At 46.5% G+C, this 26,100-nt stretch overlaps 4 protein-coding genes across 4 annotated transcripts; 2 read left to right on the forward strand and 2 right to left on the reverse strand.

Annotated features, from left to right (window-relative positions):
* Window positions 1-299: 299 nt before the first annotated feature.
* Window positions 300-2,036, forward strand: SODALDRAFT_329103 (hypothetical protein). The gene is made up of 2 exons (XM_028610854.1): window positions 300-987; window positions 1,055-2,036. Exons 1-2 carry the CDS (start codon window positions 551-553, stop codon window positions 1,626-1,628), a joined length of 1,011 nt encoding a protein of 336 aa, XP_028462708.1. The 5' UTR covers window positions 300-550; the 3' UTR covers window positions 1,629-2,036.
* A 312-nt stretch (window positions 2,037-2,348) lies between these two features.
* Window positions 2,349-3,774, reverse strand: SODALDRAFT_317383 (NAPE-hydrolyzing phospholipase D; the record flags this gene model as incomplete). Its single annotated transcript, XM_028609342.1, has 3 exons — window positions 3,462-3,774; window positions 2,910-3,381; window positions 2,349-2,873 (listed from the first exon to the last, which is right to left on the reverse strand). The coding sequence occupies exons 1-3, from the start codon at window positions 3,731-3,733 to the stop codon at window positions 2,349-2,351; spliced, it is 1,269 nt and encodes a 422-aa protein (XP_028462709.1). The 5' UTR covers window positions 3,734-3,774.
* A 17,084-nt stretch (window positions 3,775-20,858) lies between these two features.
* Window positions 20,859-23,687, reverse strand: SODALDRAFT_329105 (hypothetical protein). Its single transcript, XM_028610855.1, has 2 exons — window positions 21,610-23,687; window positions 20,859-21,479 (listed from the first exon to the last, which is right to left on the reverse strand). The coding sequence occupies exons 1-2, from the start codon at window positions 23,457-23,459 to the stop codon at window positions 21,278-21,280; spliced, it is 2,052 nt and encodes a 683-aa protein (XP_028462710.1). The 5' UTR covers window positions 23,460-23,687; the 3' UTR covers window positions 20,859-21,277.
* A 494-nt stretch (window positions 23,688-24,181) lies between these two features.
* SODALDRAFT_73460 (hypothetical protein) lies at window positions 24,182-25,878 on the forward strand. The gene is made up of 4 exons (XM_028615630.1): window positions 24,182-24,363; window positions 24,436-24,442; window positions 24,528-24,847; window positions 24,921-25,878. Exons 1-4 carry the CDS (start codon window positions 24,331-24,333, stop codon window positions 25,626-25,628), a joined length of 1,068 nt encoding a protein of 355 aa, XP_028462711.1. The 5' UTR covers window positions 24,182-24,330; the 3' UTR covers window positions 25,629-25,878.
* The last annotated feature ends 222 nt before the right edge of the window (window positions 25,879-26,100 follow it).

A 26,100-nucleotide genomic window follows, 5' to 3' on the forward strand; every position in this document is an offset into this window, starting at 1 on the left:
CAGTCAAGTCTGGTGGTGATTGAGTTGTTCGAAGTACTGAGTAGGTACCTGTTAGCCTGCAGTCAAATATTCCAAGTCTTCGCAGGCTTTCTAGAATTATTATGAGTACCTTAAGGTACCTTAGTGTACATTTCCATACATATTACAGGACGGCCAATCAGAGGACCTCAGCTCAACGGTAACCAATCACGAATCAGATAATTCTGCTTACCCCTGCTTGACCACTTAATAGCAGGGAGAGTTGAATGAGCAGGGGGATCTCTACATAAAACTGACCTCCTCTACCAAGGGAATGTATGGCAATATAAAAGCTTAAATATATTCATCCTCCGTAACAAAGAGCAATGTGAATCTGGATACCATATCCTTCTTATCTGACAGACTTGCGTGCGAAAAGATAATATCGGCGTATTATATACCAGCGAGTGTCCGTGACGACCACTCGCTCACTCGCTCACTCGCTCACCCAAACCTCGTCCTCCTCCTCGTCCCCCTCCTCCTCCTCCTCCTCTTCTCCACCTCCATCACCGTTATCACCACCTCCATCGTCATGTCTCTTGTTACCTTCAGAAACCTTCTCTTTGGTCGGCCAGCATGTCACCGGACAGCCAGCACAGAACCAGGCGCGCTCGAGTCTCAAGATGCCTCCATTCCGGCCCACCGGCCGGAGACCCAGCCTCTACTCGGAGGAGGCAAGCCGAGGCCTTCCTTCTCATCTTCCTGTTCCAATACCACTCGGGTAGAAGGAGAGCAAGGAGGCGAGAGGAGGAATGATGAAAAGAAGAAACGCCGTTTCCGCATCGATGCGCGCATCATCTCCGATGCCACCATCGGACTTGCGGATGGTCTCACCGTCCCTTTTGCCCTGACGGCCGGCCTGTCTGCCCTGGGAGAGACCAGGATTGTCGTCTACGGCGGACTCGCCGAGCTCATCGCCGGCGCCATCTCCATGGGTCTCGGCGGGTACCTGGGAGCAAAGAGTGAAGCGTAAGTGTGAACAAAACCCCAGCCCATCCTCTTCGGCATTCCTGGGATGCTGACATCTTTCCGCCAGCGCCTCATACCGTGAAACACGCGCGGAATGCGCCCAACTCGCCCAAGAGGACCCAACCCACGCAGCTGCCACCGCTTTACGCTCCCTCTTCGCCGGCCCGGCGGCCTCGGCATTACCCCCACACGCCCTCGACGCCCTAGCGAACCACCTCGCCTCCGCCCCGACCGAGGCGCGCGTCGACCTCCTCCTCCGCGCCAGGCACGGCGCCGACGCCTCCCCTGACACCGCGGGCGACTCTTCGTCCCCCTCGTCTTCTTCTCGCAGCCCGGCTGTCTCCGCCTTCACCATCGCCACCGGGTACCTCCTCGGCGGCCTCATCCCGTTGGCACCCTACTTCTTCGTCCCGTCCACCCCCGAAGGCGTGGCGGAGGCGTTGAAGGACAGCATCGTTGTCATGGCGTTCGCCTTGTTCCTGTTCGGATACGTGCGGACGTGTGCCGTCGCCGGGTGGCACGGGCGGAAACGCGTGTGGCACGGCCTCCTGGGTGGTGCGGAGATGGTTGTGGTGGGTGGCATGGCGGCCGGGGCGGCCATGGGGTTTGTCAAGCTTTTTGATCGCTTGGCTGGCAACTGAGCTTTGCCGTACTGTGGTACATGCAACTCGTCGTCGTCCTTGCCACTTGGTTCCCCTTTGTCCCGGGTGCTTCTTTTGTCTGATCTATCTCTACCTTGTTTCCACAAGGCGTTCGTGTCTCGGGTTTGAGCCGGGGTTTTTTATTTCTTCTTTTTGGCGTACTGGGTCGAGATATCTCCACTGCATTATACGCGGCGTTAATGGGTTGAAGGAAAGCCACGTTACCATGTCATTGTTATACCCCGTTGTGCTGGTATAGTGGTGTGTGTATTTGATACAAACGATCAAGACGGATGAGTAGACATGGACTATATCCTCCTGCCCTTGGGTTTTTGTCAAATGAGAAATGATGCCATGCCATGCCATGCCATGCCATGCTCAGCGATCAAGGTTCATGCGCAATAGCATAAAGCGCCAAGCGATTCATCCCGGAGCATTCGGTGGATGTCCCTGACGGTGCTCCCTTTAGTAGTCCCATATTTGTTATCCATTCCCCTTCCTGTGAATAAGTCGAAGATCTCCTGCAACGCCGCGCTCGCTTTTTCTGTCTTTAGCGGATTTCCCACTCAAGCATTAAACATCTTGTAGTAGGACAAGTACAACGGGAAGGTTAAAGATTTTTAAAAAAAAAAAGGAAAAAAAGAAGGGAAAACCCCCCAAGAGAGAAGAAAACAAGAGGTACATTCCCTCATGGTGGCGATTCCGTGCATCAGTAGCGACCTAATACTCCTTACTCTCGCCAATTTTACAAACGTCAAAGATGCCGGTCGCCGGCAAACCCTTCCGCTTCATGGCGTCCTGCAGCAGCCTGGGCGGTTCCAGCACCTCTTCCATGGTCAGCACCCAGGTACCCCAGTGCATGCCCAAGGCGTGGCTGCAGCGCGTGTCGCTAAAGATGTCGACCGAGTCGTAGGGATCGGCGTGCATGCCGGACATGGCGGTGCGCGGGTAGTAGGCGCCGATGGGAATGAGCCCGAGGTCAAAGGGCCCGCGGAGTTCGCCGATCTGCGTGAACTGGGGGCAGGTCGGGAGAGCGCGGAACTCGGGCGAGTCCGGGTCCATCCCCTCGTGGACCACGGCGCGGTAGCCGGTGTCGCCGCCGAACCAGACGGATTTCCCTCCGGAGGTGACGGCCCAGGAGCACCAGAGGGTCGAGTCCCTGTCAAACAGGGTGCGGCCGGAGGTGTGCTGGCAGGGGAGACAGGAGATTGTGGCGGTAATGGACTCCGGGTTCCTGGCGTTGGCCTCGGCGGCGGCCGTGCCGGGTTTGTCGACGACGACGCTGTCGATGTTCTTGTCGAGGGTCAGAGACAGCTGGGTGTCGTCCCACCAGTCGAGCTCGGTGACGTTGTGTAGGCCGCCTTTCTTGAACCAGCTTTCTAGCCCGAGACCGACGAAGAAATGCGCGTTGGGGTGGTGCTTCTGGATTTCGAGGACGGAAGGGTAAGAGAGGTGGTCATAGTGGCTGTGGCTGATGACGACGGCGTCCACGTGGGGGAGCGCGGCGAAGTCGCAGGGACGCTGCGTGTAGCGTTTAGGTCCGAGGAAGCTGAAGGGTGAGCAGCGGTCTTCGAAGACGGGGTCGAAGAGGACGCGCAGGCCGGAAGGGAACTCGACGTAGAAGCAGGCATGACCTAGCCAGGTCGCCCGTAGCTTGTCGGAGGCGTTGCGTGAGGGAAGAAATTCGGGTTTAAGCACGTCGACGGTTGGAGGCATTGTGTCGGGCCACTTGAGCTTGCCCATTACCATTGGCCTATTTCCCGGCGCAATCGTTAGGTTTTTCGTCGCAAGGGCAAGGGTCGAGGGGGGAATGTGAAGCACGGATCCACGTACCACACAATGCGATTGAACATAATGGACGGCGTCACCTGTTGGTACGACGGATAGGGATTCTGGAAGCCCACGACGGAGCCGTTCTTGGTGATGTGATGCGGTTTGGTCGAGGCATCATCCGGGACGGGGCCGAAATCGGCGACCTTGGTGACGGACGAGGTGTATGAGGCGACAGCCATGGCGAGGATCGAGGCGGGAATAGAAGCTTTCCTGAGACCGTATCGTGCCGGCGAGGGTATGGAGAATTGAAAAGGAATTCGTCCTCTGGGCATGGCTGACGGGGAAAAAAAAAATGTAGGGAGACGACGGGGAGAGAGGGAGGGCAATATCAAATAAATAAATAATTGGCACCAAGGATAATAATAGAAATGAGGCAGAAAAGGGCGGATGATCACTCGCTGCAGGGTCGTCGCCTTGGCTCTTACCCAAATCTGTCTCTGACGCTTGGCGGTGAGATGAGAAGGCTAAGAGCGCGAGGGGGAAACGAAACGGGAAAACGGGATGAAGCCAATTCCCGAATAATAACGGGGTGTACCTGGACTGGCGTCTTCGGTGATAAGGGAGATAAGACCGGTGGAACGTGGTAAGCCTGGGTACCTTACCTTGCTGAGACGGGGCGCCGTTAGGTACGTAATTAAGAGGAAGTCCGGTGATATGTATTCTGTACGGAGTAATTACGGAGTGCTTTCGTCGCCTAAGGTCCGAAATGTCAGTAGGTACCTAAGGTAGGTACCTATGAATAAACTTTAGAACAATACCTAAGGTAAGGTAGACAAGGGAGGAGCGAAATCGGCGCGTAGGTTCGTAGGAGTACGGTAGTTTCCCCTACTACCTTACCTAGGTAGGTACCTAAGGTAAACTACTAAGGTATGTGTACGGCCAAGTACATTTACACAGAGCTATCCGGAGGTACTATGGCTGTGGAGGAGGCGGGTACGGTACCTTATTTCACGTCTCCGAATAACGTGGAAGCCTCCGTCTCTCGGAAAGGAGCAGAAACACCTGGCACTAGAAAGAATACGAGCTGTTGGATTAACGGGCGTGTGATCCGGCCGGAGCAGAGATTCAATAGATGTATGATTCTATTCGTTATATAAAGGAAAGAAGAATAGGAAGGTATAGGTGTTCTAAATATATTTACCCCTTTTCCACGCGAGGAATATAAGGCTAATCTAGCTAATAGAAATATAGAAAACAGGCTTACGTGTTTTTAGTGCGATATACCCTCTAATTACTATACCCTGATTAGCTTAGTAATTACTTAGCCTAACCTCGCCGGCGCCTTGTAGTTAATCTTAAAATAGCCTTAAAGAGTAGTTACGGATTCTTTAAAGTCGAGTTAAAAGGCAGGTAAGAGAGCTATAAAATAAGAAAGAATAATAATAATAGTAGTAAATAATAAAGGAAAGTGCTATTTAAAGTAATCAGTAGATAGGGAAGGTGCCGGATATAAATAAAAGGGTTTTTAGGCTCTTTATAGCCTTCTTTTCCCTCTTATAACTATAATTTTATTTTTAACGATTTTTCGTGGATTTTATGCCTCGCCTAATTTTCGGACTTTTTTTTCTTCTCTTCCCTCCTTAAATAGCCGCTCTTCGTCCCTTAAACGCGCTATAGTAAGTTACCAGAGCTCTGATTCTTAATATAGGTGCTAATAGTGCTTATTTAGGCCCCCTTAACCCGTGCGTCCAGTGCTAAGGTCGCTAATACTAGTCTAACTAAGCCTTCCGGTATAACTAAGACCCCCGGTAAAAAACCTAATATAAGTGCTTTAGTCCCTTAGCTTCGTGCTTTCGTTTATAGTCGTAAGGCTTTAGTTACTAATAGTTTAGCAGACTCCTAAGAAGCCTACTAAGAAATCGACTAAAGCCCCCGATCTAAATTTTATACCGGTCCCCTTTAATCCTCCTTATATATAATACGTAAAAGGTATTTATTCGGGTAAATAAAGCTTATTTAACTATTACGTTACCGTCGAAGCGCGTTTAAACCGTTACTATAAGTATTATAACGGTAACTATATATACTCCTAGGTATAAGTTTCTACCCCTTAGTTATCGAGATTTACGATTATAGATAAAAGCTCCGGTTTAAATCCGGATTAAGGATCCGTGCTCCAGTACGATTCTATTTACTAATAACCGATCCTAGTTATATTAGTATACTTTCTTTTATGAAGATACTAGTTAATATAGTATCTATTCATAAGATTAAAGCAGGATCTACTAATAAAAACCATAAGGTGCGTTTTTATCGTTTTATTCCTTAACTCGAGTACTCCGGCTAATATTTCCGGCGTAGTTTTTAGCTAAGTTAAAGCAGTATATTAAGTAGCAGGTTAAATATCTAAAGGAGGATAATACTAAGCGCTTTTTTAATAAAAAGGAGCCTAAATACGTGGCGGGCCCCGGTAAAAAGGGCTTAACTAAGCCTAGTTTCTCGGCTTATTTCGAAAGTTTAGTAAAAGAAGTTATAGCCCGCCGACTTAGAGATTAGCTCTAATAATAGTAGCAGTAGCAAACTATTACGCCGGTTATACCTTCCGGAGCCCCTTAAGGGTAAGTTATCGCGCTGGGAAATAGCGCCGTTATTAATAGGAATTCGGTTATAGTGGATAGTAGAGATAAGACTATTACTCCGGTCGTTCTAAATAAAGCGTAGTAACGGCTTTTATATTCGCCGGTCGTTAGTTTTCGACTTTTACTTTTACGTTTTAGAGTTAGCTTATAGCTTAGGCGTTAGGTTAGTACTATAAAGAGATACTAGTTTTACTTTTACCCTAATCCTACTATACTGCCGGCGCACGGTACGCCTCCGGCGTCTAATTCTTAACGTCAACTTCTCCGGTCCACCCCCTCTATACACTCGTTATATTAAGATATACGCGGAAGATCTCGAACTTTTATCGTGGGAGTGCCTTCGTTAATCCGTCTACTAGTATCAGGCTTATAGCTAAATAAATAACCCTAAAGGTCCTTTTACCGTGTTTCTATTAAACCTATAAACGTTAAATATCTATATATCTAAGCCGGGTTTTAATTCTATAGCCGTTATCTACTATAAGCCTAATTATTTAAGTATTATCGTAATTAATATTCTAAGAGGATCGGGATCGAAGCGTATCTCTACGAATAGGCGCTTTAATCCTATCGTTTCCTTCGCGACTTACTCTAAAGCGAGTAGCTCTACTTCAGTTATAGACGTAGTAACGGTTATTTACCTTATTACTTTCTATACCACTAAACCTCTAAATAAGCTAATAAGATAGCCTTACGAGAATCGTTATATATCGATATTATTAGTAAAAGAGGCGTCGCTCGCGATTACTATAGCCTATAAACCAGTGCTCGATCCGTACTAAATTAAGAGGTCCTTAGTTATATATAAGTAACGGATAGCTTAGTCCGCTACTTTATAATACTCCGGGGAGGGGTTTCTAAGAAAGTGGGAAAGGATAGATACCATAAAGGCTATATTATGACGTATTATAACTACTATATATAATAATAATCCGACCTTTTCCTAATACGATTTAACCTCTTAAGCCGTGGCCTTATTTTCTCTTTTCCGGTATTCTATAATAGAAACGGGAATCGCTAGGTATATATTAGTAATATCTAAATTAAATCTAGCTACGATCTTCTTAATATATAAGTCGTGGCTAAGTAGAACCTTACGCCGGGGGCGATCTCGCATAATCTTAATCCCTAGGAACTATTCTACGTTACCTTTTTCTAATACTTCGAACCTCTTTCTAATACCGTTAATAATCCTAAGGGCGTTTATAGCCGTGTTCTTATAGAATAAGACGAGGATATCGTCTATAAAGAAGATAATAAACGTGTCTTAAGCTACTATATAAAACAGGTATAGCTCTTCTTTACTAGCCTCTATCCCTAGATCCGATAACGTCGCTACGAAAGTCTAGAACTATAATCGAGGTGAATCTTATAAGCCGTAGAGTGCTTTATTAAGCTCTAAGCACTTATCTGGCTACTTAAACCTATCTAGAAGCTTATATATAACGGACGTACTTATTCTATTCCTCTTAGCGTTAACGAAGGCGTTAACGATATCCAGTTACTTAATCTCTAGGTTAAATTAAGCGGCTAAAGCTATAATAATACGAAAAGACCTTATAGCGAGCGTTACTATATAGGTTCCCTTAATTATTAAGCTTTCCTAAAAATTCCCTCGGATATATAGCCTTACTTTATATCTCTTAAAATACCTATCTTAGTCGAACTTATAGGTGAATACCTATTTAAGTGGAAAAGGCTTAGACTTCGCCGATACCCTATTAATTTCCCTTTATATACGTTTCTTAATTAGCTTATTAACCTCCTTCTACGCCGCTTCCTTAAACTAGTCGCGTATAGGGTAGTTATAAAGCTCTCTTTGATACCTTAGTATAGCCTTTAAGTGGTCGCGATAAACTCTGTTATCGAGTAAGGACTTTAGTATCGAATCCTCCGTTACTTTCGAATAAGCTTTTATTTTTATATTAGCTACTCCGAATATCACTAAGTAAAAGGATAGGAGCCCTTATATCTTATCGTCGCGCACTTTTTATTAATTAGACAGGAAGAACGTATACGTTAAGGGTATATCTGGCTCTACTATGTGCGTCCGTGGATTAATCCGAATAATCTTCCCCTGAGTATATTAATCTATAATTCGGGCGCTAACCCTTATTATATCCTTAACCTATATACTCCGCTTATATTAGTACGTAGTCATCTTAGGGTTATTAGTTTGAGATCTAGACGTTAAAGGCTGGTTAATACCGTGACCTAGATTAGGAGTAGCTAGTTCCCGTGCCTTAATCTACGTACTCCTCGTTCCTCCTTAGTGCTCCGGATTATCTATATTAAAATCTAGTATATATAGCTCTAGCGTATTATTAATAGCGTCTCCTTCGAGTACCGTAATCTATATAGAAAAGAGTTTAATTAAGAGTTCCTCCTACTATAGCTACGGCCCGGCGCCTTAGTCCTAGTTATTCCGGCTTAGCGGATTAAGTATAGCGCGTAGGGTTTAGAGTCCTATTAGCGCGGGCGGTTCGGGTAGCCCGTTGTAGCCGTTAATAGTTATATCGGTATCTAGTAGTTCCGGCGCCTCCAGAATAATACTAGCTACTCCTACCCCTAAGTCTAAACCCGTAGACTCTGCTTAGTCTTTAGAAGGTGCGCTACTAGATAGGCCGGCGGGCGGTTCGGCTTATAGGATAAATTCGGTATCTTTATCTTCGTAGTCTTCGTAGGTTATAAGCTAGTTCCTCGCCTCCGCCTCCGTAATTTATTCTACTTCTTCGAGCTTTAAGTTATAAAATAACCGCTCGTTAAACTACACGTTACGCGTTATTATAATCTTTTAAAGCTATAGGATCTATATCCTATAGATATTATAGGCAATATATCCTATAAGATATCTAATATAGCCCCTAGGTTAAATCTTATATATCTTTCTCTCCTTTCTAGCCTCTCTATTCCTATCTAAAGGATAAGCGCGGTAACCGTAGGTATAAATACCACTCTAATCTAGCTATAAGTTAGCAGAATACTCTCTTATCTTAAGCGGCGCGTGCCTTTTAAACTATAAGTCTAATACCTTAATAGGAGACTCCTAACCTAAGTGCTACGATAGACTTATATTATAAAGTTACGCCGTTACTTTCATACTCTCCGGCTATATAAAACCTAAAAGACCTACGCTATTTAGTATAGTGTTAGACTTTATAACGATAGCTTATCCTGCCCTCTTAATAGCGTTATTCGGTTTATAGGTATATAAAGGCGCGATCTCTATATCGATACCCCTTATACTCGCCTATAGCTAGGTCCGCGAATCCCCTACTATATACACGATTAAAGGCTTATTATCACTACGTATCTTATAGACGTATAGATTAAACTAACGCGTAACATATCTTTTAAACGCTTTAAGGGCGTTATAGACCGTAACGCTGTTTTTCGACGCTAAAGGTAGTATATAAATCTAACCGCTATACTCCTCCTTAATAATAAGGAGATAATGTATACTATTATAACTCCCCGGTAATTCTTATAGGTCCTAATAAATACGCTAGAACGGCTTAAGCGAGCGGTAATCTAATAGTCGATAAGATATAACCTAATAAACCTATATTCGAGTATAGGTCTTACACTTAATCCGCTTAGTGCCTTATATTAGTACGTTCCTAGCGTTACGAACTAATGCTCGGAGAGCTTCTAGTCCTAGGTTCCCAGCCCTTAGGTATTATAGCCTCTCTTCGTTAATATATAGATAAGGGGAATCTCGAGATAATCGAAATAGCTTCGGAAGCGGCGTTTTTATCGGTTAATCGATAGCTATTATTAGTATATAGATATAATCGTAGCTTATAGGAATCATACCTTATAGTATTAGTTAAATATACGGGTAAGAAGAAGAAAAGGATAAAATTAGCTTATACTAAAGAATAGTTATATTAAAGTGTTATAATAGCTTTAATAAAATATCAGGTGCCTGCAGCAGTGGTCACAATGGGCCCCCAGTATAAACCCATAGGGATCCAGGTGTGTCTAGTCTGAGACCCCTTAAGGCATAAACAAAGTAAGTTATCACACAGCAAACAGGATAGTCCCTTAAAGTAAATAAGGCAGCCCTCGAGGAAGCAAATAAGCAGTCCTTAAGGAGCAGAGCGTAGCCTTAAGGAGCGAGGGAGCCTCCCCTTTAAAGAGGGAGGCCAGCGATTAATCTAACTCTTTAGCTACCCCTATACTTCCCCTATTATAATCCTATCGTGATTATACCTAGTTTCTTACTTAACCCTACCTTTTCACTCTTTACGACTACCTATTTAATATTTTAATCGCTCTACCCTTAAGGGCGCGAAGACCGTTAAGGAGAGTCACTAAGATATTTGACTATCACGAAATAAACGATCCTACCTTCGATTTCGATAAGGCTATTAGCCAGTTTAAGCGATAGCTCCGCGATAGCGAGACCGCCTTTATAGAAAATGCCTATAACTATACGGACGGGGAACACGATAGGGATATGCCGGGAACTAACACGGCTCCCGTTTCTGCTACTACCTCTACCCCTACACCCGTCCCTATTCCTACACCTACCACTACTTCTATCCCTATCGCTAGCACTACCTCTACTACTAATATTACCCCCGCCCCTCCTATAACCACGACAGGATAAACGTATAACCCTAATATACCCCCGCACGCAGACGTTAACCTAGCTATACTAATAGAGGAATAACTAGATAAACGCGTTAAATAGATAGAGGTATCAAACCACCGTAAGCGTAAGCTCGCGTACCTTACTAAGCTAAAGGCGGACACTACCGCCGCCACCGCTACCGCCGCCGCTATTAATCCCACTATTAATCCTAGCCCGGTCGATATCACCCACCGCCGTATAGCCGAACCTCGGCGTCGTATTATCGCGACCCCGCCGGGATCCTAGTATATTCACGATATATCCACGACGTTATCTATACACGGATCCGCTATATAGGCTAAGTTTAATTTTCCCCTTCTAAAATAGGATAGCGTATCCTAGGCTAAGTATCGCACGTTTATTTAGGAAACAAATTAACAGTTTAACCTAGATTCTTAGTCTTTTCCCACGGACGCTACGAAGAACTACTTCGTTATATCGTGCCTCCCCTATCACCTAAAGGAGTGCTAGCAAGCTAAACTACGATATAAGTACGATAGCGATTCTAATAGGGTTAGCTAGGCCGCCTATAAGCCTAGTTATCCCGTTAGGTCAACGATAATAACACCCGCCTATAAAAGGTGGCAGTATAGATCCAGAGCGAGTCTATCTCGTCTTAGAGAGAGGGCGAGTCCTACGCTAAGTTTATAAAGCGGTGGGAAGCCCTAGAGTCGGAACTACCGAGCAAGCTCCTGGACTAGTAAAGGGTTTAGATAGTACTAATAAGGGTACTCCCGTCTATTCAGGACTATATAATATCTATAGGGGTTCCTAAGGATTACTAGGACCTAGCCCCGGCCTATCGTAGGGCCAAGGCCTTAACCGTTAACGACGGACTATCCATCGCTCGAATAGACTTCTAGTCCTCTACCTAATAATATCGCTTCCGTTTATATACCCCCGGCTATAGACCCTAGATAACCACCCACGGTTCCGCTAATACCCCCGCGTCTACCCCTATATTCGCGCCTATACCTACGCCTACACCTACCTCTAATTACCCTATACGCCCTAGATAGTCATTGTACCTTAACTCTATCACTTACTATAACTATAACTAAAAGGGATATTATGCCACTATATACCCTAGCCCTTATGCCGAAAGGTTGCGTCCGAATAATAATAGTAACCCGAATACCTAACCGGTGTCTATATCTCGCCCTATAGTCGGCCGTGTCACGGGCGAGGTGCCCTAGGAACTATACCCGCCTCGGACTACCCCTACTACTATACTAGTAAGGGCATGCGTTTCCCTTCGCCGAGGTAGGGAATAGGTGTAGATATCGGCCCTCCTTGATAGAGGCGCCGATATTAACGTTTTAGATCGGTCCTTTCTAGGACCTAGTTATGTTCCTAAGGGGTCCCCGATCCCGATATTATAGATTATGGAAGGATAAACGAAGATAACTCTAGGATCCACCTATAGGATTATTATCGCTACCGACCACTAAGGACGTAAGAAGGTATAACGCGCCGAGTTCCACGTTATAAACCTTACGGGCGCGAAAATCATCCTAGGGAGGCTATAGCTTATAGCCGTTAACCCTAACGTTAATTAGCAGTATAGCACATAGACCTACCCCTTAATCTACGCATAGCTCGGCGTAGTTATATCCCTAAGAGAGCTACGTAGGGTAGTCAGATAAGCTAAGTCTATCCTTACTCTAATCTATATAGGTTCTACACGGGTTCTACGTATCGGCTATATCGGCCTGGCAGAAAACCCTTTAGTAGGATATAAAGATGAATTCTTGGAGGCAGATATAACCGTAGACGTAGACCCCGTTACCCCTACACTGCCGGAATAGTATTAAGATTTCGTTAACGTCTTTAATATCGATAACGCCGGCCGCCTACCGACGTATTAGTAGTAGAATCACGCTATTAAGATCGAGGAAGGGAAGAAGCCTCCCTACGGTCCTATTTACCCTCTCGCTATATAGGAACTAAAGGTGCTACGGTAGTACCTATAGAATACCGTCGCTAAGGGCTAGATTAGACCGTCCACTAGCCCGGCCGACGCCCCTATTCTATTTATTCCTAAGAAGGGTGGTAAGCTACGTCTTTATATCGACTATAGAGGATTAAATAAGGTGATAGTTAAGGACCGTACCCCCTTGCCCCTAATCCACGAAATCCTAGATCGGTTATCGTTAGCGTAGTACTACACTAAGCTGGATCTTAAAGATACGTACTATCGGTTACGGATTCGGGAGGGCAATAAGTAGAAAACGGCGTTCCGGATACAATACGGCTACTATAAATACCTTATTATACTATTCGGGTTAACTAACGCCCCCGCGAGCTTCTAACGGCATATTAACCAGGCGTTAACGGGCCTCGTCGATACTATCTATATGGTCTACCTTAACGATATCCTTATTTATAGAAAGGACTTATTCACCCACCGCGTGCACATTCGCGAGGTTCTTATAAGGCTTAGGCAGTAGTCCCTATATACTAACTCTAATAAGTATAAGTTTGAGACTAAAGACGTTAAATTCCTCGGATTTATCTATAGCCTAAATAGGGTACGTATAGACCCGGCCCGCGTTAAGGCTATCCGCGACTAAAAACTCCTTAATAGTGTTAAGAAGATATAGGTCTTCCTAGGCTTTACGGGTTTTTACAGGCGTTTTATTAAGAACTACTCTAAGGTAGCCGCCCCTCTTATAGACTATCTTAAAGGGAGACATAATTAGGGGCCATGCCGGGATTATAGTACTATCCCCGTAGGCTTAGTCCGCGTTTAAAGAGATAAAGCTACTATTCCAGAAAGCGCCGGTCTTACAGTATTTTAACCCCGCTCTACTAATACGTATTAAGCCCGACGCTTCTGCTTTTATAATTAGGGCCGTTATCAGTTAGCTTGAGAATAGGCTCTAAAGACCCGTTACGTTTATATCTCGTAAGCTCCGTGGCGCCGAGCTTAATTATAGTATATCCGATTCTAAGCTTATAGTTATTATTAAGTCTTTTCGGACGTAGCGGCACTACGTGGCCTATAGTCAGAGCCCTATAGTGGTCTTAATAGACCACCTAAACTATTAATACCTGCTAGATAAGCCGAAGCTTAAGGGGTAGCACGCGCGGTGGCTTAAGGAGCTCGCCCCGTTTAATTTTAAGATTCGGCACCGTCCGGGGATATTAAATCCCGCGGATAGGTTATTAAGGAAGCCCTAATATACGCCCTATAAGCGTGCCCTAGTTACTAACCAGGCTAAGACGGTAGAGTCTTTTTCTAAGCGTTTTATAGGCTATATTGGGAACCAGGGAGGTCCCTGTAATAGCCCCCGTGCTATCTTCTCCGCTCCTCCCACCTTATTAAAGATAGTAGAGATATAAGCGGATAAGTTTTCTCTAGAGTTTTTTTCGAAGCGTTTTATTACAGGGTATATCGGGAACTAGGGGGGTTCCCGTAATACCCCCGAGTCTATTTTTCCCGCCCCTCCTACCGTAGTAGTCGAGACGTAAACGGATAATCTTTCTTCTATTCCCGCTCCTCCTATCCTACCGGAAAGGGTAGTAAAGATATAAACGGATAATCCTTCTTCTATCTTAGAGTCCTTTTCGAGGCATTTTATATTAGGATATACCGGGAACCAGCGTGGTCCCCGTGCTGCCCTAATATCTATTCCCGCCCCTCCTATATTAGTGGTTAAGACGTAAGCGGATGATTCTTTTCCGGAGCCTATATCGAGGCGTTTTATTTTAGGCCTTATTAGAAACCAGCGTGGTTCCCGCACTACCCCCGATTCTAACTTTCCCGCTCTTAATTCCCCTACCCTACTAGAAAAGGTGGCAGAGGCGTAAGCGGATAACCCTTTTTACACTAGATAGCGTAAGGCCCACGGTGACAATACCACGTACGGACACTAGTCTAGGAGTAGTAGCATCCTTCGTTTGAAGAATCGCGTTTTTATACTAGACCACTTTAGCCTCCGTTAAAAGGTCCTACAGTGTTTCTATAACGGACCTAGTATAGGGCACTATAGGGTTATAAGGACTATTAAGAGGATTTCGGACTTTTACTTTTAGGATTATTTACCTAGGGATACCCGGCAGTTTATACCCACCTATACTATCTATTAGCGCACTAAGCCACGGCACTATAAGCCTTATAGCGAGCTGGCGAGTCTCCTAGTGCCCTAGCGCCCCTTTATAGAGATATCTATTAACTTTATTACGGGGCTACCGCCGGTCCACGGCCTAGGCCATAAAAGGGATACTATCCTTATAGTAGTATACCGCCTAATAAAGTACTCGATTTATATCCCCTTAAGTAGTAGCCTAATAGTAGAAGGACTTGCTGAGTCTCTATAGTATTACGTTTTTCGCACTTTCGGCCTACCTAACGGTATTATATTAGATCGAGGCTTATTATTTATAAGCCGTTTTTAGGTAACCTTATATCGCTGCCTCGGTACTATATAACGCCTATCTATAGCTTAGCACCTGTAGACGGATGATAGACCGAGCGGTAGAACCAGAACCTTAAGCACTATCTTCGCGTCTTCTACTCGTAGGAATAGGATAACTAGGTTGACCGGCTGCCGTTAGCAGAGTTTATCTATAATACAGCGTGGCACTTTACGATACGTTACACCCTATCCGATACCCTAATAGGCTATAACCCCCGAGGTCCTAACGAAGTATAACTGCCTAGGGCAGGTAAGGTCCACGCTACTAAAGCAGAGCGCTGTACGGGGCACCTTATAGCCTAGCGCCGATCTATCTCGGACCTTATTAAAAGGGCGTAGGCTTCCTATGAACGGTATTATAATAACGGCCGTACCTAGCGGAGGTTTAAGGTGGACGAGTACGTCTTACTATCCACGAAGAATATCCGATAGAAAAGGCCCTCTAAAAAGCTTAGCGATAAGTTTATCAGACCGTATAAGGTTACTAAGATCGTTGGTATATATAGCCTAGCCTACTAATTAGACCTCCTAAAGGGTATAAGGATTTATAGCGTCTTCCCGGTTTCCCTGCTAGAACTATAGAGATCCCGCGATAGGTTATAGCCGGAGCCACCCGTGGTCGATATCGAACCGGACTCGGATAAGTATAAGGTCGAAGCTATCCTTACCCACCGATATCAGGGTAAATAACGTTAATACCTTATCAAATAGGCAGGGTATAGCGATAAAGAGAATACCTAGGAGCTAAAATAGAATATTCCCGATAAACTCGTTAACGCTTACTTTAAAGCGAGGCTAATAGGGGACTATATAGGTTCCTATAATATTCCCACTAAGAACTAAACGGGTTTATACCTTATCCTTATAGGAGACCTTATAAATATAAGGTAAGGATATTTTTCTATTCTTTCCCCCTCCTTATAGATAACGAGACTTACTAGGGACTAAATAGGTTCACATACTATCCACGTATTAGCTATATTAACCTAGAAAAACCCTTTAATAGGCCGTGGAGATAAATTCTTAGGCAGGAACCCCCCCTTAACCTAGACGGGAACTATATAGGCGTTATCGTCTTAGTTACTATTTTCTTCCTTTTTAAGCATTCTGCTCTTAATCTCTGTTTTTCTTTATTAGACGCTAATAGCCCTTTACGCCCTTATCTATATATCTACCTATATTAATCGGGACCTGCGAATATACTCACCGGGGTATAATCCTTACTCCTTATACCTTATCCCTCCCCTTTACGAATATCACGATTAAGACGATATATCACGCTAGATTATAGTTAGGACCGTTAGGGTTATGATAGGAATACCCTAAAGCTGGTTAAAAAAAAAAGGAAAAACCTAACCCGAAGGCTAGTAAAAAACCTGGAAAAAAAAATAACCGTTCCTCTATATATACTATCACGGCCCCTTTAGGGCGTCCTTAAACCCTACTAATTCATCGTCTAGAGGGGTAGGCTCCCGCCTAGCCACCTCGCCGTTATTATCCTTTATATATACCTAGCTCTGCCCCGTGGTAGCAGCCGTTACCCCCTTTTACCCACTACCCGCGGATAGTATCGAAGGCCGAAAAGACAGAGGCGTCTTCGCCTTCTACTACTTCTTCTTCTTCTTCCCTAATAAAGGAGTTAAGGGCGTTAAAGCCTTTTTCCCCTTCTTTACTAATAAGGTCGGCACTATATTATTATTATCGGGCACTTAGTAAGGGTCCGGCGGGCCTTGCGGACCTTACGGTATCGTGCCCCCCGATAGCGAGCCTTAAGGTTATATAGTGCTACCACTATCGCTATATATATTATTACCTATAAAGATAACCCCCGCTGGGGCTAAGGTAGACCCTAAGGGTATAGGCAGGTCTCCCTAAGCCTAGGCTAGGTTAAGAGCGGCTATCTACTCGAAAGTAGTAGCCGTCCGCTCTTAGGCCGCGAGGTCGCGCTTGTGTAACGTAAGGCGTTATTATTTAATATCGAGGCGTTTCTGCTTAACGGCTAGACACTGCTACTATAGCCCGACGAATTACTTAAGGATCGACTCTATACTATTAAGCCTCTCGTGGATATCTTCCGCCGTTTTCTAGCGGGCGTCGGTAATTTCCTTAGCTTAACGCTGAGTAGCTATATCTTCCTCGGTAGATAACCGGTTAACCTCTAGTATCGCTTAACCTAGAGCCTCTCTAAGGATAACCTAGTATCGAACTACTATAGCCTAGTAATATAAAGGATTAGTAAGGGTACTATATAGGGTTAATAAGGGGATATAGTTAGTAACACTTATATAACGACTCTTGTTTAGACTACCCTTCTCGATAACGATAACTAAAACCTTTTATAGCTACTCGGTAGTGTTTTTACCGGTAATAAGGAGCTATTATTATATTAGAAACGGGCCTACGGAGTAGTCTATAATAGGAGGAAGTATAGGGATAATAATAAAGATATATAACTTACTACGCGGTATTTAAGGCTATTATGCTTAGAGTAGTAGTGGTACTTATTTATACGCCGACCGTTATCGGCGTAATAGCACGTCTCGGCCTTAATAGTGTGCGCCTTTTCCTTAAAGTTAATCGTTACTAACTTACCCGTATAACGTATATAGGGGGCCCTTAGATCCCCGCCTATACTAATATCCACTACCCTCTAGCGTAAAGCGACCGACGGTATAGTAGTTAACGACGACGTAGCCGTAGTAAAATAAAAAGGCTCTAGCGCTACCGGAGCGATAACCTACGATAAGGCAGGCTATATAGCCGATAGCGGGGTAGACTACCTAGCGGACTACGAGGTTAACGCTATAACTATAATCTTAATCCTCTTAAAGGACCGCGTTATACTCGCGGGAGTAGCGGCGTGTTTATTATTATTATTATCTTCCTGGAAAGGTATAGTGACTATACTAGACGTGTGGTTAGCTGGTATTATAGACTAAAAAACGTGTAGAAGTACTTATAAGATAGTAGTTAATTAATTAATTAATTAAGAAAAACTATAAACCGTTAGTATAAGATACCTTGGATTAGGTCGACTTACTAAGCGTAGTATAATCGGAAAATTGAGTATAGAAGAGAAAGAAGAAGAATAAGAAAAGGGAATAACGGTAGAATTACGAGATATTCCCCTAATAGTAGTTATATAGGCACCTATTTTTAGTATAAAAAAGGAAGCTACGAAATACACGGAAAGAGCACTGTTAGTGCCCCACGTGATACTAGCTTAGGAGTCTTTATCGGATAGATTAAAGGAATAACCCAGGAAGATAAAGGGGGCGGATCCGAGGACCTGGAAGGGAACCACCCTAGAACCTATTAGGGTTCCGGCTAGGATATTAGTTTTAGTGGATAGGTTAGCGAAATAACGGAAAAAGGCACGCACCCGGGTTAGGGCCACGGCTAAGGAGGCCCCGCGTGGGAACTAGGCGGGAACCCGTCGGGGTCCTGTCGTGGAGGGCTCTAATTCGGGGCGTCGGGGAACTTAGGGGACGGACTCGGGGACTAGGTTTTCGGAGGAGCCGAGAGGCCGGCACGGATCAGGGCGCTCCTAAAGATAGGAGTATCCGGGGGAGGTCGCTATATTAGGTGCCTATAGCAGTAGTTATAATAAGCCCCTAGTATAAACCTATAAGGATCCAGGTATACTTAGTCTAAGACCCCTTAAGGCATAAACAAAGTAAGTCATCACACAGTAAACAGGATAATCCCTTAAAGTAAATAAGGCAGCCCTTAAGGAAGCAAATAAGTAGTCCTCGAGGAGCAGAGCGTAGCCTTAAGGAGTAAGGGAGCCTTTCCTTTAAAGAGGGAGGCCAGCGATTAATCTAACTCTTTAGCTACCCCTACACTTCTTTTATTATAATCCCATCGTGATTATACCTGGTTCCTTACTTAACCCTACCTTTTCACTCTTTACGACTACCCATTTAATATAAAACCACGCTCTTATCCGCTATTCTATATCGTAGTAAGTAGTTATATCCCGAATACTAGATCCTAACCTTATATAATAGAGCTTCTGAGATAATATTCGTGTGAAATCCCTTTACCACGATAATATCGTTAAGCTTTAAGTCGACTTTCGGAGCACCTAATAGTCTATTAAGAAGGCCCTTAAAGATCTGTTTACTTTTACCGATAATAGGGAATTCTATAGTGCCGGATTTAATAGTGCCGTTTATCGGAATAAAAGATCCGGGAATAAGCAGATCGATTAAGTTAACTAAGTATATCGCGCCGTAGTTATCTAAAAGGGTGCTATACGAGAGCGGGTAAGTATTAGATTATAGCGCCGCGTAGATACCGGGAACTTCCCCTATATCGTAAATAAGGGTTAGGTCTAAGATAGTTATAATAACCTTTAAGGGGTATCCGTTACCCTTATCGTCACTTTTACCGGCGCTTCCCTATTCTTTCTTTAATAGGGTTTCTCGTAGACTTTTCCACTTTTATTACTATAACTCTTTCCGGATTTATTCGATATAATTATCGCTTATCTACACGGATAGCTACTACTCGTATTTACCTATAAGAGTATACTCTACTCTATTATAAAGCTCCGGCTTCCACGAATAAGTCCTATTATAAGGGTATTTATACCCCTTACCCTTACCTTTCTTCCCTTTTCTATTACTGTTATCGTCTTTATCGGAGCGGTCGTTTAGGGTAGCGTAAACGCCGTACCTAGTTCTATTAAAGCTAGGAGCGCTTATAATCGCGTTAAATTCGCGGCCGTATATTAGGATATTATTAATTACTTTATCCTTATTCTCCTTACGGATTAGTTTATAGAACTTAGCCTTTACCTAGGCCGGGGTAAAACGCTACCTAACTATAATAAGGAAGTTACGGATAGCTATAAAACCCTTAACGTCGTTAACTTTATACTAACGATAGCGCCGGATAAGAGTATTCTACTCCGTATACCACGCTACCACCTTTATATTAGCTCTTCGGGTATCCTAGAGGTGCTTATCGTATACTTAACGAACCTCTTTAGCTAAGAATAGTACGCTAGGAGCGAAGTATTTCTTTAATTCCTTTATCACTTATTATATTATAAAGTAACGGTTTTATTTCCCCTTTTCGTAGCTAGGGTACTTCTTAATAGCTTTCTTAACCACTTATTAATAGGCAGAGGTTTCGATAGTCGCTTTAAGTATATAATTAGCTTTATTAAGCGCCTTAATTAATCGGGCGAGCTTTTAATTATATACCGTAACCTTATAGCCTTTTAGCTTAGCGAGCTTAATTAATTCCTACGTGGTAGGAGGGGTTAATACCCCGTTAATAACCTAGATGTGTTTTTCACGTAGCTAGTCAATAGATATAGGTATAACGTACTCGGGTCGGTTATCTAGCTACTCCGGCCTATTAGGGTCGAGTAAGGCCTAGACCTCTATACCCTACGTATATAACTTAATATAGAAGATCTAATCGGCTTATTACCTAGTAGACTCTAGCTACGGTATACCGAGCGCTTTAGCGGTGATTTTAAGCTTTATAGATATAGTTTATAGTAGGGATTTAGCGAATAAGGGCTTTTCTAAGCGAGAGAATAGGGTAGATACTCCTTAATTAGCTACGGAAGTATACGTAAAATAGATAAACGTAGATAATAGATTAGCAGGAAGTTACTAGTTACTGCTACTACCCGGGCTTATAACTATTAGATTAACGGGCGTATAATCCGGCCGGAGCAGAGATTTAATAGATGTATAATTCTATTCGTTATATAAAGGAAAGAAGAATAGGAAGGTGTGGGTGTTCTAAATACATTTACCCCTTTTCCACGCGAGGAATATAGGGCTAATCCAGCTAATAGAAACACAGAAAACAGGCTCACGTGTTTTCAGTACGACACAAGCCATACCTTTACACATCGTATCAAGACATGAAGTAAAAAGAAAGTCTTATCAAAATGGTGGATGGACGGATCCAGAGTCCATCATCTCTTGTTCTGTTCATGACATCGTCATACAAAGGAGTATCATCAACACCAACCCAGAATGCTCAAAATGAACGCCCATGGCAACAAAACAACAGTGAACCCTCGCCAGAACAACCCAATCCAACTCACGTCACGCTCTGAAGCCGAATCTCAAAAGTCCCCAGGAAGAGAGAAAAGAAAACAAAATCCTACTATGCCCTGTCTTCCTCCTCCCAATAGGAATAGGGGCTTTATAGGTCAAGGACACGGGTATCTTCCCTCATCTCACCGCTCCCCAACTCCTTTTCGAGCTCATCTGCAACAAACCCTTCATAGTCGTCAAGGTTCTTCTGGATATGAATCTTGAACTTGATGACATCGTTCAGCATCCTGTCAATCTCCGTGTGGAGCTCCTCTCTCAGAGAGTTGGCCCTCAACACCAGCTGTTCGTATCTGTTTTGTCGCACGTTAGACTCATTCTTCACGATGCCTCTCCCAAGGCTGACGAGGGGGGAAAAGAAAGGAAAATAAAAAAAAAAGAGAGAGGAAAAAGAAAAAGAACTGGGAGACGAGAAAGACATACTCAATACTGGTGTTCATCTCGCGCTGCTCCATGAGCTGCACCGACTCGGTCAGGGACGCCCGCATCTTGGCAAGCTCCTTCTCCATCTTCTCAATCTGCGCATCCGAAGCCATCTTCTGCGTCGTCGTCACCTCCTTGGTCTTCTCGTACTCCTCCTCCGCCGCCCGGACGCGGTGTTCCAACGCCTCCACCTCGTTCCGCTTGTCCTCGATGGCCTCCTTGATCCCGTCGAGGAGGTCGTGGTCCTTCATCATCACCTCCATCGCCACGCTCCGCCTCTCCGACACCTCCTTGCGCAGCGCGATGAAGCTGCTCTTGACCTGGCCCCGCAGGTCCAGATTGAGGATGTGTGCCGGCTGGTACCCCGTCACCGGGTCCGCCAGTAGTCTCTCTGCCGACGGCGGCGGCGGCGGCGGCGCACCGTTCAGTCCGTGGTGGAGCTGCGACGACGTAAAATCGGGCTCTTCCCCCACCGCGACCCGGAGCTCGTAGTCCTTCCCCTTCGCGTTGGCCGCCGTCGCCGGTATCAACCCGATCTGGTACGCCACCGTGTTGTACTTGTCCACCATCCTCTCGAGCTCCTCCAGCTTGTAGCTCGCCTCCATCTCCTTCTCCGCCGCCTTCGTCTTGGCCTCCTCGAGCCGCTGCGTCGCCGACTCGATCCCCCGCTGTAGACGTTCCCGCTCCGAGGTCATGCGGTCAATATCCTGCATGCTGATGCCCTGGTCGTCCACCACTTTCTGCAGCCCGCGCCGCTCCTCCTCCGCCTCCCTGAGCTCCTCCACGAGCTTGTCCAGTTCCTCCTGCAGCACCTGTATCCGGTTCTCGTACTTCTCCGTCCTCTGCAGCGCCAGCGTGTTGTACTCCTCGAACTTGACCTTGTCCTCCTCCATGATCTTGAAGTGGTCGTCGAGCAGCGCCGGGTCGGGCGTCGTCTTCTCCAGCTCCTCCATCTCCCGCAGCAGCCGGCTGTTCTCCGCCTCGAGCATCTCCAGCTCCGCCGTGTACTTGGAGTTGGCGTGCTCGAAGGCCTCCGCCATCCGTTCCACGTGCGGCGCGAGCACCTTCTCGGCGTCGTCGTCGCCCGCGTCCTCGTCCATGGCAAGCCAGTCCCTATACGCGTTGCTCAGGAAATCGAAGATGATGTGGTCGCCGCTGACGTCGATCCCGCTATCCAGACACGCATCGTCGTACTGGTTGGATGCGTGGCCGTCCAGCATCTGCGCCAGCTGCATCATCCAGTGCAGTAGTCCCAGGAACGTGCTCCAGTTTTGGCCGCCGACCGCCGCGATCTGACTTTTGGTGATGCTCCTCTCGTACGGGTACCGGAGCTGCTTGAGAATGGGCGGTACCTCCTGGTCGATGTTCTTCTGGAACCGATAGCTGGGGTCGATGCGGTGATAGAGCCACTGGAACATGTAGTTGAAGTCCTTTTGCGTGGGCGACTTGATGATGTTTTGAGACAGAACGTGCTTCATCTGCTTCTCAAAGTTATTTTGCGCCAGATAGTCGAGCAGCTCCTGTCCTATCCTGGCCTGGTAGGACCTGTCCTTGAGAGGGCGGGGGTCGCGCGGTACGCCGGCCGGCTGTGGCGCTTGTTGGAAAAAGCTTTGGTGGCTCATGGGCCCGTTGGTCGACGGGCGCGACCGGTATACGCTGCTCCTCCTGTCGGCATCCATGGACGCGCGGCTGGACTGCGGGTTAGGTGTAAAGGCTGATTTGGGGTCGCGGACAGACGTCCGTTTGACGGATGAGAGTCCCAGCTCGGTGAGGTTGGTGCCGGAAGACGAGCGCTGAAACCGAGGCTGGCTGGGCCGCGACAGCGCCAGGGAGTGCCTAGATCCCGACATTGATCGCACATGGCTCTTGCTCGTGGAGTAGGGCGCGCCGACGCTTGAATTGGATCGTTTCATGGCCGACGTTGGCTGGGGTAGGTTGGAGTTGAAGTTGAGGTTTCCAAGTGTCTATCGAGAACGGTAATGGTCAGGGTCTACTTGGTTAATCCCTTTCTTTGTTCTTTGGGCGCTTTGTCGTATGGGGCCTTTCCCCTTTACAGCTAACCCCTGATAGGGTGGGAAAGGCTCGCTCACCTCTCGGGTTCTGCGCGCGCTCCAAAAACCTGTGTCTTGCGACATTGTGTGGGGTATCGTCTATCGCAGCAAAGCTTTCGCAATCGATGCAATACCCGCCCCCCGCTTCTTCAATGGGTGCGGCGCTTGTGCGATGAAGAGCTATTGATGCAAAAATTCTATCGTCGGTGATGTCGCTTTGGGGAGCTGTAGGTGGGTGTAGAGTGTGTGGGTGGGAATGGAGGGGGGGGAGTTGGGCTGAAAAGGTGTTGCTCTTGGAGAGGAAGTAAACAAACCATCCAGATATTTCATTGGCTGCGCGAACACCACTGGCAAATAACCTTTCGACGCGACCACGTGATCTGCAGCCTAGCTGGAGGATAAATGGGGCCGTTAATATGGGGTCTCGCCAAGCAATCGCCGGGCGGTGTGGTCCACTCATCGGTACGTACCACTTCTTCACTTTGGTTCTCCATTCCTTTCCCGAGCCTCGGCTTCCCCATCCCGACCTGGAGAATCGTTTCACGGACAGCACATGCACTACTCCGTACTTCGCCATCAAACCGTCATCATCACTTCGAAGCTTCTTTAACATCATCCCTCCTCCCGGTCGCCCTCGTGTCATCGGATTGGTGATGCAGCTATCTTAATCATGACAATAAGAGAAGATATTGTCGCCTCTGCGGTATGTTCTTGCACCTGTATTTTCATCCCGCCATGGATCATCGTGATGAAACTAACGTGACTGAAATTGTAGGCGCAATGTCAGTATGACCCAGCATTTGCATTCTTCACCCGCCGACAGCCCTAAATAAGGATTTAGAAAGAATCTGACTGACTCCCCTGCAGTTCTCCAAGATCCGAGCGTTGCCAGCTCGTCCATCGAGAACCGCGTCTCGTTTCTCCGAACGAAGAACCTCACCCAGGAAGAGATCGGTGCCGCCCTCACACGAGTAGGCGTTCAGTCTCCGACAGCAGTTGCCGCGCCTCCTGCTACGGGTAGTCCAGTGCCAGCTGGGCAACCGCAACAACATTATACGACAACCTATCCAGCCCAATATGCCGCTTGGCAACCTCCTCCCCCGGTTCCCAAGAGAGACTGGAGGGACTGGTTTATTATGGCGACGGTGGTAGGGGGCGTCAGTTATGGGGCTTATGCATTGGCAAAAGTAAGGTTGAATCCTGAAAAGTCGAGCAGAGGAGCTGGCTATGATGGGCATCGGGCGGGCTAACAAGTTTCAGCGCTACGTGTACCCGCTTATCGCACCGCCAACTCCCGAACGTCTAGAGCAAGACAAGAAGTCCATCGAGGAGCAATTCGACAAAGCGTTCTCCCTAGTAGAGCAGCTGGCTAAAGACACGGAAGCTCTCAAGGCGGCGGAACGGGAACGGACAGAAAGGCTCGACGGGGCCTTGTCGGACTTCGAAGCCGTCATCAACGAGATTAAATCAGCAAACCGACGCCGAGACGACGAGGCCCAGCGCATTCGCGACGACGTTGGAAACCTTAAGGATGGGATTCCGAGGGCGATGGACAGCCAGAAGGACCTGACGGACCAGCGGCTCCGCGAGATCAACGCCGAGCTCACCAGCCTCAAGGCCCTGATCTCGCAGCGGATGCAGTCGGCGCCGACCCCGTCTGCGTCTTCGAACGTCAACGGATTCCCGCAGACGACGAGCGCCACGGCCGCGACTCCCAGCCCCATGGCGGGTAAGCAGGCGACTGTCAGCGTCGAGAGCCCGACGCCCAGTGCGGCAGCTTCTCCGGCCGCCGGGGATGCCCCGAATCCGCTCTTGGCCCGGGGCCTGGGACTGGGCAACACGGGAGCGAAAGCATCCATTCCCGCTTGGCAGATGGCCATGGTCAGTAAGGGTTCTGGAAGCTCTACTCCTGTAAACGCAGGTGAGGGGTCTGGGAATTCACAGCCTGAGGCTAGCGGTTCGTCATAAGTGACTTGATGGGAGGGGCAAAGCAAAAATACTTGTACAATACAAAGGGGGAGGGGTTTCTTCTTCTCACTGGCAGTACTCGGATCATCCTCCAGGTGTAGGTCAGCTTGATTCGAACGAAGGAGGGCTCCGAATGCTGAAGTGGACTCGCTGTGGTGAAATTATGGATTGGCTACTGGCATGTTTTGGATTCTTCCTGGATTCACTGATACGGCTTGACTAGTATCGTCACCGATTGCACGGAGTTGGCCGAGAACGATCCCTTGCAGGGTACATATACCAAGTGCCGAACCTGGATCTGAAGGCTCCTGATTGGCGTACACCATTAACGTGAAGCTCAGAGTACCTTGGACAGTACTTCGAGGTTTTGCCAAGACTAGGTGCGATATGCGCATTATCGGGTTGGAGCAAGAGAGACGCCAGGTTTGTGGTGCTTCATCTCGCCCAAAAGAAAAACCCCTGATGTATTTTA

Source organism: Sodiomyces alkalinus, assembly GCF_003711515.1.
Source record: "Sodiomyces alkalinus F11 unplaced genomic scaffold SODALscaffold_12, whole genome shotgun sequence".
NCBI classification, from domain to species: Eukaryota; Fungi; Ascomycota; class Sordariomycetes; order Glomerellales; family Plectosphaerellaceae; genus Sodiomyces; species Sodiomyces alkalinus.

What these genes read in the sequence shown, in the direction of transcription:
- SODALDRAFT_329105 (XM_028610855.1), bottom strand. Translation starts at nt 23,459, where the DNA reads ATGTCGGGATCTAGGCACTCCCTGGCGCTGTCGCGGCCCAGCCAGCCT. An exon ending in GAGATGAACACCAGTATTGA is followed by an intron (nt 21,480 to 21,609) that starts GTATGTCTTTCT and finishes GCGACAAAACAG; the next exon opens with ATACGAACAGCTGGTGTTGA.
- SODALDRAFT_73460 (XM_028615630.1), top strand. Translation starts at nt 24,331, where the DNA reads ATGACAATAAGAGAAGATATTGTCGCCTCTGCG. An exon ending in GGGCTTATGCATTGGCAAAA is followed by an intron (nt 24,848 to 24,920) that starts GTAAGGTTGAAT and finishes AACAAGTTTCAG; the next exon opens with CGCTACGTGTACCCGCTTAT.
- SODALDRAFT_329103 (XM_028610854.1), top strand. Translation starts at nt 551, where the DNA reads ATGTCTCTTGTTACCTTCAGAAACCTTCTCTTTGGTCGGCCAGCATGT. An exon ending in CTGGGAGCAAAGAGTGAAGC is followed by an intron (nt 988 to 1,054) that starts GTAAGTGTGAAC and finishes TCTTTCCGCCAG; the next exon opens with CGCCTCATACCGTGAAACAC.